This window comes from Olea europaea, chromosome 10 (genome assembly GCF_002742605.1).
Source record: "Olea europaea var. sylvestris chromosome 10, O_europaea_v1, whole genome shotgun sequence".
NCBI classification, from domain to species: domain Eukaryota; kingdom Viridiplantae; phylum Streptophyta; class Magnoliopsida; order Lamiales; family Oleaceae; genus Olea; species Olea europaea.
In genome coordinates this window covers 23632329-23652855 of record NC_036246.1, presented here as the reverse complement: position 1 = coordinate 23652855, position 20527 = coordinate 23632329, and the positions used below count along the sequence as shown (strand labels likewise).

The following is a 20527-nucleotide window of genomic DNA, read 5'->3' as shown; positions in this document are numbered from 1 at the left end:
TAAGAATGTGCGATTAAAAATAGGAAAATGTTTCGTGTCCCTGTATAAATTATTTTATGGAAGAATGTTCATTAAAAATGAATTTTAGAAAAAATAGAACTCAAACATGGGTTATATAGGCTCTACCTTTTTTGTATAAGTAATGTTATTTGTAGTCATTCATTCTCGTAGTCGTTCTATGTAGCACACATGTGACAGTGAGTGATTTGATACATTAATATTGTAGTTTTTTATTACTTTATTCAAGAAATCACTAATTGTCACATGTACATTACGTGGAACGATTGTAAATAATATTATTCTTCTTGTATTTAAATCTATGCCGTAAATGTTTAGGAAAGAAACTGCATTCAACAAAAGGAAAGGCATCTTCTATCAGCAAAGTTCAATGTTTCTTTGCGCGTATATTTTGCCGTGGAAAAGTCAGTATAGAGAATGAAATTATGGATTGACTTTAATATGCTGAGCTACCTGTTTAAGCATTATTCTTCTACGAAGTTGACACGCACTCGTATTGTCCCCGTAATTATACAAGTGGTCGAGTGGAGCTGTAAATTGTACATTTAGAATTCTTATTTTCACACCTACTTAGAACACGTCTCGCCCCATTATTTCACATTATAACGAAAAAAAAATGATAATTTTTTGAAGAATGTACAGTTAAAAAATAAAGATTTTTTTTTAAAAATTTATATGTAATATTATTTTATTAAAAAATGTGTGATTGAGAAGAAGAGAAATTAAAATGAATTATAGCCCCCGTTTGGCCTCATTTTTTGAAGTAAAAATGAGTGGAATAGTAATTTTTTTGAAAAATGAGTGGTTAAAAAAGAAGTAAAAATTTTCGATTTATGTGTAATATTATCTTATGAAAAATTGTGTGGTTGAAAATAGGAGAGAGAAAAATAAAATGTAATATAATTCGAGGTCAAACACGAGCATAATTTGATTGAGAATAATGGAGGCCAAACGGGGGCTAAATCTCCAAATTTTGTAGATCAAAGACCATATCCCTCTGATTGGCCTCCTTTCTCTTTCATTTTTTTTTTTGTTTCTTATTTTCAATCATACAATTTTTTATAAAATAATATTACACATAAAGTCGAATTTTTTAATTTTTTTTTCAATTACACATTATTAAAAAAAAACTATTTAAAACATTAAAATTTGAAATAAAGAGGGCAAACGGGTGCTAAGAAAAGTTAAATCGGTAATGAACTATGATAATCTGTTTAAAAGTTAAAAGCAATAACTGAAAAGATTGTCAACTTTAATTAACGCATAGTGCGCTATGTCTAACTTCCCATAAACTGCAACCTAAGAAGCTAAGTGAGACCATAGGCATCATTACTTGTACCCTACTCATGCAATACCCTTTTGATTTGACCTGTATATCACGAGTTGCTCCCCATCAATTTTGAAACCCTCGCCAATCAAATCACCACCATCCATCTCTTTCCATCACCATCTATGAGATCTTTTGCAGACACGTACGATTGATAGGGATTCGCACAGACATTGAATACCGAAGGATGTGATGTGTAAAGCAGTGAAGTGACGTCAAGATTCCAGATCCTGTGTCTACTGGTGTAACGTCGTATTGTCCATGGTTTAATTGAACATTTATTAATTGCTTCCATTAAATTTCATCACATTACATTTTATTTTTCTCTTTTTCATTGATGATCACACAATCTTCCATAAAATAGTATTACATATAAATCGAAATTTTTTCTTTCTTTTTCAACTACTTATTTTTCAAAAAAATACTATTTCTCCCATTTTCATTTTCAGAAAATGAGGACCAAACGGAAGCTAAGTCCCATTTGACTCCATTAAATTTTAGTCCATTATATTTGATTTTTTTCACTTCTATTTTTAATCACACAATTTTATATAAAATAATATTACACATAAATTAAAAAAAATTCATTCTTTTTTCCACTCATTTTTCAAAAAAACACTAATCCACTCATTTTCATTTTTACAAAATAGGGGCCAAATGGGTCTAAGAGCCTGTTTGACAATCATTTTGGTAGGAAAAAAAGTTTTGAATAGTAATTTTAGGAGAATGTGTAATTAAAAAATAGGAATTTTTGAATATATGCATATGATATTTTATTATGTGAATGTGAGGTTGAAAATGATCGTGTAACAAATCATAAAATAAATTAAAAAATGTTAATCAGGCACTAAATCCTTCCAGATTATTGCTAAACAAATACTACTGTTAATATAAAGGAAAATGTTATTTGTACCCTGCGTTTGACACGTCAGATTACCTGATGTGAGTGAGGGGATCGAGCCCGCACATTTATTGGCATGGGCCCCCGACCCCATGTGAGTAGCGGGTAACCTGAAGTCTCAAACTCCGGGTACCTATAGCAAAACTCAAAAAAGGCTTATATTTTTGTTTAAGAATTTTTATTTTATTGAGACTCCGGGTACTTGTAGCAAAACTCAAAAAAGGCTTATGCTTCTGCTTAAGGATTTTTATTTTACAAGCAGCAATATAGGTACTCATTATGCTAATATGATGTTTTCCCTTTATAATTAGATTTTGGTCAGCAGTCTAATAATAATTTAAGTATTTTTATCGTACAAGACGTGTTCCAATTGCTCTACCATAGTCCATTGTGCACAAAGACGAGTTTTCAATAAATGCTGAGAATATATGTTGTGTCTAAAAAGACAATATTCTCAATATTAGGAGGAGAAATTATAAGTAACCAAAAAGAATAAAAATAATGCGTAATTATGTTATCTATATTCTCGTTCAAGATTATTTGAACCAAAAGTTTGAAAGATATTGATTTAAATGCAATTACTGACTAGACGAGATTACCAATTGTAAAAGATTTAACTTAGATTGACGACCTAGAAGTACAAGTTATTTACTCTATATTTCGTAAACATATGGCAGGCTTGAAGCGTGATGACATTTTATTCTAAGATAAATAATGTCCAAAGAAAAATGAAACAAACAACAAAGATTGTCCGTTGAGGGGAATTATACTTTTAGAGAATACATCGATATAACTTTGTGATAATTCAAAAGAAGGTTAAATATTTGAAGTGAAGATATCTTGATGCATTATAATGTCATAAGGAAAAAAAAAATACAATAAAAGGTAAACAGTTGTTAACAACGTATAGTCCACAATATATGAACGAAAGAAAAGATGTGGAATTAAAATTTGTCGAAGAATGTGGAAATAGAAATGACTAATCATTATACAATACAAGCAAGAGCAAACTTACTTGATAAGCTTTAAATTTTTGGACATGTAGTCCTAACACCTAAAGGTGTAAAACAATTAAAACTTGTGCAAAAAGGAAATGAGTAAAATGAAGTCTTAAGATATTATTTTTTTATTATTATCTTTTTTTTCGGTAAATGTGAATTACATTGATCAAAATGAGTTTCGAATACTTATATAAATAACTAATTTTTCTTGTGGTAGATTCTTCTTTGAACGGACAATCTTTTTTGCCTTAAATCTTCAAATTCACTACAAAAGAAAGATGTTCAAACTCTATGAGTTGAAGACAAAGGTAGGAAGGCACTTGCGAGCCTGTATTTTGCTAGTCTAGAAAATGCAAGAAACTTGACGGTGTCATTGATATGTGATTATGACCAACTTGTACGATATGCATAATAATAATATTTATATAAATCTCTAAAGGATCTAATATGCTTAAAATATATAACTCAAGTTTCTAAAAAACTTTATTTGATCGAAGTATAGAAATACTTTACAGTATGGACTTTTGCAATATAGTCTTAGTGAATATTTAGTTAGAAGAAGATGGTATTTTTGACTTGTAATGCCGATCGAGCATATAGTTAATTAAATTCTTGGTCATAATTCAACGAACATAGAAAAAGTCTTTAGAAGAATTCATATGGAATATGACACTCTCATTTAATACCTAATGGTTATTTGTCCACTTGAAGATAAAAGATAACAAACTTGTTATTGAGTTGATAATAAATAATTTATTGGCATTGAAGTACTTTACCTTAGAGTAATAGATGCTCTATCGTATCTTTATAACAATTTGTGATTATAGACTAATCGATTATGGTGATTATTATTTTATTTTTTGATCCACATAAAACTCGTCAACCAATTTGTTGTACTCTTTTTATACAATCGAAACTTTATCCCATAGAATTTTTCTGATAAAGTTTTTAATGATACTAATTTTGTATCTTATTTAAAAGAATAATGTAATATTTTTCTTTCAATAAATTTTTTCATAAGATTTTTTTGTAGTGAGATTTAAATGGGTACATTATCTGTGTAATGAATATTCATAAACTATAAAAATTTACCCTCAATATAACTCAATGATTTTACTTTCGTACTTTATAAGAATCTCTTGACAAGAGCCATAACTTCACCAGACCGTCATTCTCAATACAGTCAATCATGAGGAATATCTTGTATGAAAATGGTGTTAATTGGATACTATAACAAGACGACAATATGGAATAACAGAATTGTTTATACAAGTTTGTAGGAAGGTGATGGCACTCAATACATTGTGCACTAGATTGTGATGGCTCCGTACAAGGATTTTCATTCATTGAAATCACGAAAAAAAGTAAATAGTTGCATTCTTTTTCCTTCGCTAAAGTTTTGTCTAATTAGATTTTTCGGTCAAAATTTTAATGAGCCAAATTTCGATCACTCCAAATTTTAATGAGCCAAAATGGTAAATGGTGAGAGAAACTTAATTTAGAGTTTTCATTGGGATAGCATTTTATCACAAAAGCCATTTTATTGAAATTTGTGTTCAATTTTTTTCTACTTTTGTCAAGTCTTGAATTACATGAAGGCCTTGTGCTTTGCTAACTCTCCTAAATCGATGGGCAGTGACACAGTCAAGTGAGGTTCGATGAAGTTCTAGACAACCATTGAAATTTAAAAATAAAAAAATAAAAATTCTTCTATTGATTATTATTACTTTTAATATTATTAAATTTATGATTGAAAATTTATTTTTGTTATTAAATTTTAAATTCATTAAATTCGAGTTGTGACATCACTACTTATAGGTGAATCAAGTTTATATAGGATATCAAATCGTCGATTTCTGGACACATTTTTTGTAGCTGTGTCGATTTTAAATCCATAAAAAAAAAAAAAAAAAGGGTGCACGGCACGAACGTAATTTGTTTCACATGTCTAATACAGAGGAATTCTTAAATATATTTCTTTGTTTTTAGCAATGTTTTGAAAATCAGACCGGGCAATTTGATCGGAAAAATTCGGGAATTGGATGGACCGAAATTCAGTCCGATCATACAATAAAAACTGGGTGGGAAGAAACCGGTGTAAACCTCAAAAACTCGTTCAGTTCAACCGAAAATCGGTGAACCCAATCAAGGTTTTAAGGGTTCTGATGTGAACCCGATAGCAACTAACACTAACGAACCCTCAGAAAAATGACACAAATCCCAAGAAAGCCAGAAAACAAAGTTTTGGACGCGATTCACAAATCTGCGGACCAAACAATCAATATCAAACTATTAACCTTTTGATCACAAAATTTACGAACTTAATCCAAATTTTGGACTTAACCTAATTAATAATTGAACCAAACAACACCAAGGTAACAAAGACACGAAGGACCTTTTGATTACAAGATTAATTGAATCTTACCCGAGTTTTAAACGCCACAAGATTGTGAAATCTTCATAAGTTCGATTTGTTCAGCCAGAACAAGGATTGGAAGAATTTGCCTCTCTGAATTAATTCTCAAAATATCAAAAGTCCTTACAATGAATGGAAAAATTGCAATTTATACCTAAACCCTAAATTAATGAAAAAACGAAATTTTAAGAGTCCAAACATAATAGACTTACCAAAAATAAGAATTATAGCTAAATTAAAAGTCTCGCGAAAAAAAGGAAATTTCTGGCTCAAAAATGTTCTATGTGGTCGCATAGCACAATTGGATGCGACCGCATAGAAGAAGCAGTTCACTCGGCTAATTTCTCTGCCTCCATGTATGCGACCGAAAGGCTATGACTACTATGCGGTCGCATAGTAGTCGGCTGACTCCAATTGTAGCCCTTCAATTCAATCGTTTCCAAGATTATTCGGCTCTGGTCCCCAACACAAAACTGGACCCTTGGCTTGCCAACTTTACCCTTTTGAACTTCGTTCCTCGAACACACATTTGTATGGCTTTGTGCATTGTCTTTAACCCGAATGTTCCTCGATCGAGCCCTTTGAGCCTTCTCCATGACTTTCGCACTCGGGATTGACCTTGGTTGACTCAAGATCACATCAGACCCTCCCTCTTCAGGAGGATTCGTTCTCAAATCCGCGTCTGGTTCAAAGGCTGTGTTGCCTTCATCTGCTTGTGCCCTATCCAACAATTGATTGAGACCCTTGCACTTCGCATTGCCATGATTGATCACCCCCTCATCGTTGATCATTAAGTTCTCCAGCTGCGATGCCTCAATCGGATACTCAAACGGTGATATCCCTTTAGCAAAGTCCTCATGCACTAATTGATCATAATCCTGCAATAAAGAATTATAAAAATTGGGGAGGGATATGTAAGGATCCACTAACTCACTTCCACCACCAAGCTCACTCTTCTTCGCATATAAACTCCCCTTTCGTTTTTCTTTCACTTTCCCAACATCACCCTTCAATTTCAACTGGTCTTCATACACTTGTTGGGGAGTCATAGGTACAAGTGTAATAGTTTTTTTATCGATGTAAAAAATGTACCCCTATTTTTAAACCCATCATGTTTCACCTTCCTATCGTATTGCCAAGGTTTACCCAACAATATATGCCCCGCATCCATTAGCACAACATCACATAGTACTTCATCCTTATACTTTCCTATGGACAAATTCAATAACACCCTCTTGTTTACCCTAACCTCTCCATGATCATCCAACCACTGCAATCGATATGGTTTTGGGTGTTCGATAATTTTTAAGCCTAACTTCTCAACTAAGGTGGTTCGTGCAACAACCTCCATCAATTATTAAATTAAATACCTTATTTTTCACGTGACAGCGTGTGTGGAAAATATTCTCCTGCTGTTGCTCCTCTTCGTCCACCTTTACTTGTGAATTAAGTGCACGCATCACCACCAACGCTTCTCCTTCAACTGGATATTCTACTACTTCACTATCACTAGCATCTTCCAACTTGGGCATTCTATCCTCATCACTGTCTCTCACTACTTCCCCACTATCCTTCATAATCATGGCTCGTTTGTTTGGACGCTGAGAAGCAATGTGTCCTGTTCCCAAGCACTTGAAGCACTTGATGTCCCGACTCCTAGACTGCTGTGGTTCCGCCTTTGGTGCAACCTTGTTAACATTGTCATCCTTTCCCTTAGGTGGTTCACCTTTATTGTTTCCAGCAACCCCATCAACCTTCTTCTCATCCCATCTAGACCTCCCAAATGAATTTGGCCCCTGTTGATTCCTAGCTCCCCCTTTCCTTTTCAACTGCATCTCAACTTTCATTGTCATATGCAGCATATCCTCTAACTCCACATAGTACTGCAACTCCACCACATTAGCAATATCCCTGTTCAACCCATTCAAAAATCGTGTCATGGTGGCTTCCCAATCCTCCTCCACTTTAGCCCGAATCATTAAAATTTTCATTTCTTTGTGGTAATCCTCTACACTCCTTGACCCTTGGTACAGCCTCTGCAACCGTTGATAAAGCTCCCTATGGTAATGGTTGGGTACAAACCTCTTCCTCATAACTGCCTTCAACTCATCACATGTTCGGATTGGTCTCTCCCCATTCCTCCACCTTGAAGTGATCACCTGATCCCACCAAGTGATGGCGTAATCAATGAACTCCAAAACTGCCAGCTTCACTTTCTTCTCCTCCGAATAGTTGTGGTACTCAAATATCAATTCCACCTTCTTCTCCCATTCAAGAAACGCCTCCGGGTCACTCCTACCCCGAAATGTCGGAATGGACATTTTTATGCTGCCCATAACTTCATCAACATCACCTCCGACATTGTTCCTACCCCTCCGTTCAAACTTATTACATCTATTCCTCTTCCTCCCCATGTCAACTTCTGCAAACTCGTCCTCATCCCAATCACTACCATACCCATACTCATTTTGCAACTCCACCCTAGGCTCTCGTCTAACCGATCTCCTAGCATATGGTATGTCTGCCCGTTGCCCCTGACTAAGGGCCTTGTCCAACTTGCTTTCGAACTAGCTTTCCATACTTATCATCATTTGCTCAAATCGTTGTATTAAATCATCCTGCATGTTGGATTGATTTCCCATTCTACTCGAATTGGATGCCTCTCGTTCTGACATTCTCACAATTTTTTTTGCCTTACCAAACTTTTCACTCGGGAATCGCACAATTTCAGGCTTTTGCCCTCAATTAAACTCACCACTCAACCTTATACCTCTCAATTGCTTCCAGTCAGTGTTCTCAAGAAAAATATGTGGCTTTGAACTTGTGGAATAATAACTAATTGTGCAAGACTCAATAATCAGGAAGTTAAAGGACTAAAACATTTTTTTTTGTGGACACGTGAACAGTGACGACGGTACGGTACGGATGAATAGTGAACATTATTTTTTTTTTTTATACCCAAAACACAAAACAATTAAACTACGAAAAATTTTTAGATCTAAACTCAAAAAAAAACTAAGGAAACACTAAGAACGACGAAAAACACAAACAAAGACTCAAAACAAAGAAAATCAAAAGGATATAACTTTGAATTTGGTACCTAAAGCTTTGATACCACTTGATGTGAACCCGATAGCAACTAACACTAACGAACCCACAAAAGAATGACACAAATCCCAAAAAAGCCAGAAAACAAAGTTTTGGACGCGATTCACAAATCTGCGAACCAAACAATCAATAGTGTATCAAACTATTAATCTTTTGATCACGAAATTTACGAACTTAATCTGGATTTTGGACTTAACCCAATTGAACCAAACAACCCCAAGGTAACAAAGACACGAACGATCTTTTGATTACAAGATTAATTGAATTTTACCCGAGTTTTGAACGCCACAAAATCGTGAAATCTTGATAAATTCGATTTGTTCAGCCAGAACAAGGATTGGAAGCAATTTGCCTCTTTGAATTAATTCTCAAAACATCAAAAGTCCTTACAATGAATGGAAAAATTGCAATTTATACCTAAACCCTAAATTAATGAAAAAATGAAATTTTAAGAGTCCAAACATAATAGACTTGCCAAAAATAAGAATTATAGCTAAATTAAAAATCTCGCGAAAAAAGGAAATTTTTGGCTCAAAAATGTTCTATGCGGTTGCATAGCACAATTGGATGCGACCGCATAGAAGAAGCTGTTCACCCGGCTAATTTCCCTGCCTCCATGTATGCGACCGAAAGGCTAGAACTACTATGCGGTCGCATAGTAGTCGGTTGACCCAATCGTGGCCCTTCAAGTCAATCGGTTCCAAGATTATTTGGCTTTGGTCCCCAACACAGAACTGGACCCTTGGCTTGCCAACTTTACCCTTTTGAACTTCATTCCTCGAACACACATTTGTATGGCTTTGTGCATTGTCTTCAACCCGAATGTTCCTCGATCGAGCCCTTTGAGCCTTCTCCATGACTTTCCCACTCGGGATTGACCTTGGTTGACTCAAGATCACATTAGGTTCAAAGGTTGTTTTTGTTTTATATATATATATATATATATATATATATATATATATATATATATATATATTAGAATGGTGAAGAAGAGAAGTTGCCGCTTCCCTGTTGCCTATAGTCGTCGGAGTTCCAATATCTCTCTGGCGAAGTCCTTGCACAAAGTTTCAATCAAAGCATCCAACATTCAATTTAAAACCATCTTAAATAAATACAAATGTTTGTCATAGATACAAAATGCATATATTTGTGAACCTGTGAGAGAAAAGAAGCAGAGAAGACAATTGACAGCTGTGAGTTTGAGACTGAAACTTTCTTGGGAGGTGCTACATGTACACCAAATTTGACAGTTGGTGTACATCTCCCCTACAAGAGGGAGCCCGCAATTTTTTTATTGAACGCGATCCCCTTTCTTGTGAGAGTGCTATACACCGAGTTGTAAAGCTAGGCGTACAAACATCAAATTCCAACTTTCTTTGCATTTGCATACTTTAGTAGGTTTTGGATAGACTTGGATATGTGGACACATTGTTTGGCCCATTTAGTTTGATTAAATTACTACATAAATAATAAACGTTGAATAATGGATTTTGAAAATTTGTTTTAATTGATAAAATTTTTCATGTAATAAATCAATTTTTTATTTAATATTTTAATTCTGATTTGATCCAGATTTGACCTTTTGACCCTTAACTCTTCAACTTTTCCTCATTGATGATTGGACCGATTCTCAAAACATTGGTCTTTCGTGTATATGTAAAAAGTGGGTGATATGTCCCTCTGCAAATCATGTCTCAATGGTTTGATTGAATATGTTCTTGTATATATTCGTAGAGCTATGACTTGCATTTGTGTTTTATTTTTAATAAAAAAAGTGGAGAAAGATGTGGCAATCGAGTTGAGTAGCTCGCCTTCTTGTCAACTCGAATTCGAAAAGCCCAATTCTTGGGCGGCTCGAGCTCGTTTCGAGATGAGCCCGAGCTGAACATGCCCAAGAGCTAGGCTCATTTTAGCTTGCCTACGAGCTAAGGCTCGTGGCTCACATAAGAATAGTGACCAAACGATCACAAACTTTAAAATGAGACTGTCCAATTATTCTATTCTCTACAATTATATTACATCCACATATCTTCATTATTACCTAATTCGCATTAGTTTTATAATTTTTATTACATTCAAGTTTCAATTCTATTAAATACATTTTCTCAATTTACTCTCTACACTTATACATTAACCAATTTATACATCTCATCTTTATTTTCTACACTACATTCTTGTCATTCTATATTTACATTATATATTACATATACAGATTCTCATGATTTTGTTGAAGGCGTGTTCGGTGGCCAATCACCTATGATGCTACAATATGAAATTTTCAATCAATTTGTCGATCTCAACGATGTCTCTATCTCAGACAATTTGTCGATAATGGGGCTAGTGGATGTTGTTGATGCTCACGGAAGTAGTAATTCATTTTATTTGGATGACATCGATAAAGAGGCAGATGAAGTGAAAATACAAATTCCCAGTACAAAAGGGAAGCGAAAGTAAAATAAAAAATAAAATTGCAAAATGTTGGGAACACTTTAAATTGATTTCAATGAATTGTACCGTCAATAGAGTCCAAGAGTTTAAGGCAATGTATAAATATTGCAAACAATAATTGTCATGGCAAAAGGGTATCAACACTATGGCAAAAGGGTATCAACACTATCCACCTTGGTCGTCGCTACGCCAAATGTATGGCCAAACATGGCTTGTGGTAGATCTCAAACAAAACAAACCTTTGATATCCCTTCAGTAGTGGTTCAGCTTAACCATAAGAACATGGATGTATTAAAAAACTCATGATGGAATGGTCAAGTTCATTGTTGGTGCTGAGTTATCGCTAAGCATAGGGGATAACCAATATTTAACAATAGTTGAAAAGAATATCTCTAACCAAAGTACATAGAGATAAGTAGAAACATTGTTCTTCATGATACTATAGACTATTTCGTTAAAACTAAGAATCAATTGATTAGTGATTTACATAAATATGGTGATGTTGTATCTTTTACTTCATATTTATGGGAATGTATAAATAAAAAAAGCTATAGAACAATAACTACACACTACATGGACCTACTTTTGTTAATGCATAAAAAATTATTTCTTTTAATAATTTTAACTCTCTCATTCAAATTATTAAGGATTATTGCAGTGAAAGTAAAATTAATTATTTTATGTTTGACAATACTAATGTTAATAAGATTTTAATAAATAAACTTTTTAGAGTACGTAATCCTAATTTTATTGATTTTTTATTTCATGTGTGTTGTGTGTTTTTTAACTTAATTGAATAAGATGGTATGAAAAATATTGAGGAAGTTGATAGAATTAGGGTTACACTAATATATATCACCATACCACCAAGTAGGAAACAAGCATTTGGAGAACTTTACGCACAGTATGACCAAGATTCCAAAAATAATTATAACTAACATATGATATCGATGAAATTCTAATTATTTATTATTAAAATCATGGGAGTGATATGAACATTTAATTACTAAATTTTATAATACTAGACCTGTAAGAAATGACGATGAAATATGCAGTTAAAATAATTATTGACTTTTACTCACTAAGCAGGGGCTCAATAATATTCCTATATAATTAGGGTTATTATAATTCATTGTTTGGTAAGGATGACTATCTAGATTTTAATTTAAATGAAATTTAATAATTATTTTTATTCACATATTTATGGAATTTACAAATTTTATTAATAAAAAATTTACAAAAAATAAATTTTAATCTCTACCAAATAAGACCAACTAATAAAAAGTTCTCCTATCTCGAAAAATCACGCGTTAATGGCTCATGTAGAACTACGAAAACCATAATAAGGGAAATAACATTTGTACACTCCAAATGTACATCATGCTTGACATCCTCTTTGTATTTATAAAAATGGATCATGCTACTAGTACATAAAAATGTTACACAAATGATTACATAAAATGATATGGAGGAAAAAAAATTGTATGAAAAAATTGAGCGTGTTTTAAACTGAAAAACGATAGAGTGATATATTACATTATATAACTTGTTATTTAAAATTTGATGTAGATGTAGCAAAGTCCAAAAAAATTGTTGAAGGACAACTGTGTATGCGCGGTTTTTTTTTTTTTTTTTTTTTTTTAAATTGTCAAATGAAAATTTGGAAATGTGACAAACTGTTAAACTTGATGTACATCAAGCTTGATTCCCATAATGATTCAAAGGAGTAACGAACATTCCATGTGCCGTTATCTCCAGCTGTAACTGTAGTTTAATAGGATTTCTTTGTTTGTACAGAAGTAGAGCTGCTAGAATTTCACCAGATGTTACTGTATATTCTAGTACAATTCACAACATTTTTTGTATACATAACATGTTTGTAAATAATCAAAATGCTATAGGGACAGGCTCAAAAATTGGGTAAAAAAAGGTTGATACATGTCGAAGCAAACTATTTTCTATCAAATTAGTCCGTTTCTGAATTCCTGTTTATAAGCACGTCTGATTGGCTTTAGTGGTAATTTAAATAAATAGCCTTGGAGTTTGACACGTGGCATTCAAACTGGTGGGGCTAGGCTATATGTTTGTGGCGTCTCGCAGACATTCACCAGTGACCAGGACAGGCAGACCACAAAGTCCAAGCCTCTTTCACATGTTCAAAGTCTTCTTACGTCATGCATTCGTTCTCATTAACTTTTAAAAATTGCAAATAAACCCCCAAATAAAATTGCCCAAAATATTTGTTTTCATGATTTCATTTTGTCCTGATATAATTAAGGTTTGTCTCCCTTACATCTCAATCAGTGTGGCTTTAGCTCTCCAACATTCAAAAAATGAGGTTTTCAGTCCCGGTCAATATGTCTTCAGTGATGAAAATTGTTAACGTTCCGTGAACGTTATAACCACACAAGATTATTACTTGATTTAAAATTGGAGGATGAAACTATCATAGATTTAAAGCGTGATTGGTGGAGATTGAAATTAGATTTTTTAGTGTGATAAAAAATTTTAAAATATGTAATTGAAAAATTGTGGGACATATGAAAGATGTGATTAATTTTAATTATTTGACTTTGATTTAGTTCAACATCAGATTTTAATCAAAACCAAGCATCCTCTTTATGTGGAGAACCCGATTCACTGTTTTGAAGTGATTTTCACTTGACGTTTTGAGGTCTACACTGAAAGGTGACATGATTTTTTCATGTATTTAATAGGTCAATGACCCAAAACTATACTTTTGAAGTTTGGGAGCCAAAACCATACCGTCTAGAAAGTAAATGAGTTGAACCCATTCGTATTCCGTCGTGCATGTATTGAGCTATTGCACCTCGTTATTGATTAAAAAATAGGTTGGGATGTCTATTTGGAAATCAAGAATGGCACTTGATACAATTAGCTCTTGTTTTGCCCTTACATTTTAAAATTTAATTTTTCTAAAACTTATTTTCAACCTTATATTTATAATAGAAATCATAATATTTATCATTTTTTAATCACAAAATTTATCAACTTTAACAAAATTTACTTAAAAAATTGATTTTTAACTAAATAAAATGTGGCTTAATTGGACAATAAAGAAGACATGCATTAGTGGGCAAAAATGAATGCATATTTATCTCCCGTTTGACCCTTATTAAATTAAATTTCATTTTTCTCTTTTATTTTCAATCACATGATTTTTTATAGAATAATTTTACACGTAAATCGAAATTTTTTCTTATCTTTCAACTACCGACTCTCCAAAAAAATACTATTTCAACCATTTTAATTTGAAAAATTGAGGGTTACAGGGGCTTAAAGAAAATATATTTCAGAAAAGAGAAGTGGAATTTGACGCAAAACAAATGGCAGTACGGAAAACGACATACACATATATTATTTCGGGTCAAACATTGACAAAAATCTAGAATAGAAAAATATATACTTCTTTTTCTCCATAAAGATTTTAAAAGTCAAAGTACTTGACTTTCAGTTGCAATTCAAGTTAATTATTGCAATTTTCAATCCAGTGATCAAAACTAGGGAAACCATTATTTTAGCCAAATTAGAGTGTAATTCCATTTAGATTGTTGACTTTAGTGAAACAGAAAACCTATTGATTGGACTAAATACATTTGATTTTAATTATGATTAGGTCTTTAGAAATTTAAAGGAATTGAATTGTTTATAAATAATTTTATTTATTACATAGTTGAAAATAACTTTAATTGGTCAGTCAAGGAATTAACAAGCTAACCTATGATTGAACACCTGTTATAACTATAAAATTTAGAATAAGCCCCTGTTTGTTGTACATTATTTGGGAAAATAATATATTTTTTTCATCAAATCAGTCTACAATATTTGACTTTAACACTCTAAGATAGGATCCATGATGTGATGTTTAAAATGTATTTTTATTGAAAAAATATGGAACAAACGGACTCTTAATTAAGATTTTAACTTTTCTCTTATACATTACTGTTATTCAGTATTGTCTAATCTTCAATATTGTGTAAATATCTGACTGAGCTTCATGCACTAATCCTTTACAGTGAAAAATACGATTTCTTATTCTTACCACAATATACATCACGAGTTTGAAAGAATTGAGCCTTGTTTGAGCATCGTTCTTTTGAAAAAAATGTATTCTTAAACAGTATTTTGACATCATTTTAACTACATATTCTTTAATAAAATAATATTATTCATAAATACAATTTTTTTCCTTTTTTTTTAACCACATATTTTCGATCAATGTACTATCCAAAAATACAATCCCCCAATGGGGCTCAGACAAGGGCTTATTGAAAAATGAACTAAGCATCAAGCACTAATCTTGATGTACAAGGTACTACTGGAAGCATTTACAATGTTAGATAAGTTCAATCTCTCAAAATCACTTATGCTAATTATTCTTGATTGAGCAGCATTTTTGCCTCAAAATGCACTTTGAAATAATATTTTTATGTAGAGTGTGTGATTAAAAAATAAGAAATTTTTTTGAATTTTCGTTTAATATTATTTTATTGAAAAATATATGATTAAAAGTAAGAGGAAAAAAATGCATCTTGAATATAATGGAGGCCAAACTGGAGCTTAATGTTTTTGGTGGGTTATGTACTAATTACGAGGCATACATTTATATAAGAATTAAGCTTCTTGTACTGTACTTATCTAGATTTTTACCGGCTATGATGAGGTGATAACACTAGATTGACTGATTTGAATAATTTATCTAACATCCAATAAAATTGCACTAAATGACAATATTTCAAACACAAAAATCCGATTATATAAACATTGTGTATATATTTTTATTTCACAGTGAGATTAATAATTGAGTTTTGCTAGGCCCTGTTTGAGAAGAATTAATCTTAGCTTTCGTTTGGTAGCAATTTTTTATTTTAAAAATTAATTTTTTAATCGTTTTTTTAATACTTTAATCATCATTTTTGACTCCTTCACCACATGTAGAACTCAGTTTTTTTTAGCGATCAAAAAATCAATTCTCATCGTTTCTAACCAAAATGCCATTAATATTTATTCCTGGACGAACCAAAATGCCATTAATATTTATTCCTGGACGATTAGCATCTTGAAGCAAACAACATATTTCTGGCGAGGGAATGGTTGCGTGCTAGTTCTGTTTCCTGTTTTGGGGTTCTCTGCGTTGAAAGAATCTCTCTGATTCTATTCTCTTTCTAGCATTAATTCTTGCTCATCTCTTCACAATATACCAGAGGCCTAAAACAAAACAAAAGCAAACACGAGTAGGGGATAGACTGTGCAGTATAGAGACACAGAAGTGTTTGTGTGTGTGTGTATGTGTGAGAGAGAGAGAGAGATTGTGTGTGCGTGTGTATGTGTGAGAAGAGAGAGAGATTGTGTGTGCGTGTGTATGTGTGAGAGAGAGAGAGAGAGAGAGAGAGAGAGAGAGAGAGAGAGCTTGACAAGATAGCACTCTCTCAGCGTGCCAAAAAATAAGGCATAAAAGCAAGATCACAATCCTGGAGCCATAATAGCTCCCTGGGTCTGCCTTTTTCCTTAGGGTTTATCTTTGTTCTTGGTGGGGTTTCTTTAGTGCTTCTGGTTTTATATTTCTGTTGCTTTTGTGGGTTTTTTAAGCTACTATGATGATAACAACCCCCTTTTGAGACTCTTTTAAGGGTTGCTCATTAGCTTTGATTCTTGTAATCATTTCTTGAGTTTTGTGGTTCGGAGGAGAGAAGCTTGCTTTTTCATAATTTTGAAGGTGTGGGTTTTTATCAATCTAAGCTCTGGTTTAGAATTTCAAGGTAAAACTTTAAGCTCATTCACTGATCTTTGCCCTTTTCCTTAGCTTAATCTTTGTGATTTGTGCATGATGATGCAGTTACTCCTAAATAAAGTGCATTTTTGAATATTTGTTTCCATTTTTTTTGCAGCAAGAACTTTCTAATTCATTACTAATCCTTGAGCTGAAACTTGAAAGAGTCTGCTTTAATTCACCAAGAAATGGAGGGTTATTCAAGAAAAGATGTGGGGTGTCCTCAGTTGCTTGATTTGATTCCAAAAGAGAAGGAATGGCTTGTGAAAAGTGCGGAAGAAACAAACTATGGACTTTCAGAGGAGAAAAAGCTTGAGCTAAGGCTTGGTCCACCTGGTGGAGATTGGACATTCAAACAAATATGTGGTCCCACAAATGAGTCTCTTCTCTCCTTTGGCTTCTTCCCTAACACCACCGCCGGCGCCACCACCACCGCTCCATGGCAACACCAAACAAAGGCTTCATTTTTTCCGCTTATGGAAAAGGAATCGTGTCGAATAGTAGAGTTGCAGGGCGCAGAAAAGAAGGCATTTTCACCTGCAAATACAGCAGTGCCTAACAGCAGCAGTGCTCAGAAAAGGTACCTCAGCTTTTTCTTGTGTCAACACTAAAAAGAAATTAAGCAGAAAATACAAATCTTTAAATATGCACAACACCCAGAAATTCCTATCCCTGCTCCATGCATGTAGATTTTAATCAATCTGACGATAATTTTATTGTACCGTATGTTTCCCTGCCTTGTATTTATGTATTCTTGATCGGTTATCCTTGTCCTCTCTATCGTGTATTTGTCCAAGGATATTTTTCTCTGAACTATGTGTCTGCCTGTACAAATATTCATATTCATGTTAATAAATAATTTACTGCCAGCAGATGTCCTGTGAGTATTCATTTAATATGGTAATAACCCTGTAAGGAGGTCAATTTATCTGCATGCTGCAGTTTTTGCTAATTAGATTTATGGCTGCCTCTGCTTAACTTTAGTAAATGCTTTATGTAGTTGTGCTTTATGTAAAGATTGGTTGTGTCCTACTTCGATCCCTTAAATTACCCTAACACCCAGTGAAATCAAGATAACGATGGAAAGCCATAGATAAACAGGAAAAAAGAAAAAGAAGAGAAATCTATTTTTTGCATTCTTCCTATTAAAAACTCTACTCAGTGAATCCATTTTCGATCCGTTTGATCAATCTTTATGGACCAACTCATCATGTTATTGAGTCTTGTTGACGAGGCATAATCATTTGTATGGGTTCATGATAATTTAGGTATAATTTTGATTCGCCAGGCTTTGTTATAAAAAGATGGAATGTAATTTTTAGCTGGCCATTAACAAATCTTTGTTTTCCATTTGTAATAAACAATAGAACTGCTCCTGCTCCAGTGGTGGGATGGCCTCCTATTCGTTCGTTTAGGAAGAATCTTGCAAATGGCAATTCTTCTAAATTATCCCCCGAGTCGCAGAAAGATTTCAGCAAAAAACCTATTGAAAATTGCCCCAAAAATAAGTTTGTGAAGATAAACATGGACGGTGTTCCCATTGGAAGAAAAGTGGACCTGAAAGCGTTCCATAGCTATGAAAAGCTCTCCTCAGCCGTTGATGAACTCTTCAGAGGCCTTCTTGCAGGTTATTATCCAGCAAATGACTTATAATACTGCTTTGATCTAGCGAAAGTTGAATTATCGTCATTTCTCATATTGATGCAATCGTGTACAAAGTTAAAACATGACCAAGCCTTGTCAGAAGTGAATGATGAATTTACGCTTACAGTGTTTAGCCTTTTTAGTTAAGCATGTTTAACTAAACTTGAAATGTTCACTTTTGGGTAAATATACTTGTATATGAATAATATATTGCCTTCAATTCTTAAGAGTTACTTTCGAATCGAAAAATATAATACAAATGAGAAAAGAATTAGTAATCCACTTAAAAGCAACTTTTCTTTTTGAAGGCTTAGCCATACATCCTCTAAATCTAAATATAGATGCATCTTTCTTTAAAAATCTGACTGGTTCACTTGTTTTTCATTTATATTTGTAGCTCAAGGTGATTCTTCGACCAATGGCATCAAAAAAGAGGTAGAGGGAGAGAAAGTGATAAGTGGTTTATTGGATGGAAGTGGAGAATATACCCTTGTTTATGAAGATAATGAAGGGGACAGGATGCTTGTTGGGGATGTCCCTTGGGAGTAAGCATCTTACCTCCTTGGATCTGATGCAATTTGTTTTTGTCTAGTTCTTTTTAATATTCTGCCACTTTGTTCTGGGTTTTCCGAATAGAAAGGATGGCAAATTTGCTCATTCTTTCGTTCTTCAAAGTTTGGCACAAACCTAAATTCCAAGAAATGCTCAAATGCATTTAAATTTAAGGGACTCGGTGAATGCATATGGCAGTTTACCTGATCTGTCTTGCAAAAATATCATTTTGTGATTGTATTAGATAGTATAAAAGTATAGTCCTTACCACAATCAAGCTCGCTTGGAACTTCGTGACTTGGTTTTCAACGGAATTAGATTGCTAAAACACCACTTGATTGTATGTTATTTTTGCAGTATGTTTGTATCAACTGTGAAGAGGCTGCGTGTACTGAAAAGCTCTGAACTCCCAATGCTATTCTGTGAGTTCTCTTTTCAGTTGTGTTGATGAATTTTTGTAGGTTGCAATGGATAATATTACTTGCATTGTTGTGACTAATGGAAACATTGCATCATTGTTCTTTGCAGGTGGAAGTAAGCCAGGAAAGCTCTCTCTCGACCGTTCAATCTAATAAGGCCAGAAACAACACCATTGTGGAATCTAAATACAGATATTGCAGGGGCGCTGTTGTGTTTATTTTAAACTTATGGATGACAATTAATATGTTTTAAAGCCAAAAAAGGAAAAAAGTGTCAATGACCATTTACTCTAAACCCCCAGAACTCACCGTTTTCTTGAATTTTGGCCTTTGGAATACTGTAGGAAGAAAAGATGAAGCTGCATATCTTCTTGTACATGCTTATTGTATGAGAACTTCCAATTAATATAGTATATTGTGAGGATTTTCTTTCTTATGGCAGCAATTTTAATGAATCTTGATTTTATTTCGGAGGCAAGAAAATATGAAGTAGGCGAAGGTATCAATCTTGTACACTCCAACATACTCCAGCATATGAATAATCCTGACTGTATATCTATAGTTTCTCAGCCTGTTCGAGAATAGTTGTTATCCTCCTGTTAATAATCATGAAGAGTACCTTGTCCGTTACTGTTCAAAGAGTGTTGATCTTTACTCTTCAACTAAGACAGTAGAATCATTGTATAGGATCTTCTGTGCAACCCAAATGTCTTCGCCTTTAAGCCAGGAGAATTTCAGCTGTGCCTTTTGAAACCTTCAAGCCAGGAGAAAATATTAGCTGTGCCAGCTTTTTTCACCTTTAAGCCATTATTTTTAAAATTTTCTAGCAATGAATTCTGAAACTGGAACAAATGTGCCATCTTTGCTTCCTGCCGTCCCTGCTGCCGTGGAGCATAACAGTG

General features: G+C 33.4%; 1 protein-coding gene across 1 annotated transcript; it reads left to right on the top strand.

Moving 5' to 3' along the window:
- Window positions 1–16607: 16607 nt before the first annotated feature.
- LOC111401565 (auxin-responsive protein IAA26-like) lies at window positions 16608–20070 on the top strand. The gene is made up of 6 exons (XM_023029358.1): window positions 16608–16999; window positions 17129–17590; window positions 18378–18637; window positions 19052–19199; window positions 19564–19628; window positions 19735–20070. The coding sequence occupies exons 2-6, from the start codon at window positions 17199–17201 to the stop codon at window positions 19776–19778; spliced, it is 909 nt and encodes a 302-aa protein (XP_022885126.1). The 5' UTR covers window positions 16608–16999; window positions 17129–17198; the 3' UTR covers window positions 19779–20070.
- Window positions 20071–20527: the final 457 nt, after the last annotated feature.

What these genes read in the sequence shown, in the direction of transcription:
- LOC111401565 (XM_023029358.1), top strand. Translation starts at nt 17,199, where the DNA reads ATGGAGGGTTATTCAAGAAAAGATGTGGGGTGTCCTCAGTTGCTTGAT. An exon ending in CTTCAGAGGCCTTCTTGCAG is followed by an intron (nt 18,638 to 19,051) that starts GTTATTATCCAG and finishes TTATATTTGTAG; the next exon opens with CTCAAGGTGATTCTTCGACC. An exon ending in GTTGGGGATGTCCCTTGGGA is followed by an intron (nt 19,200 to 19,563) that starts GTAAGCATCTTA and finishes TTATTTTTGCAG; the next exon opens with TATGTTTGTATCAACTGTGA.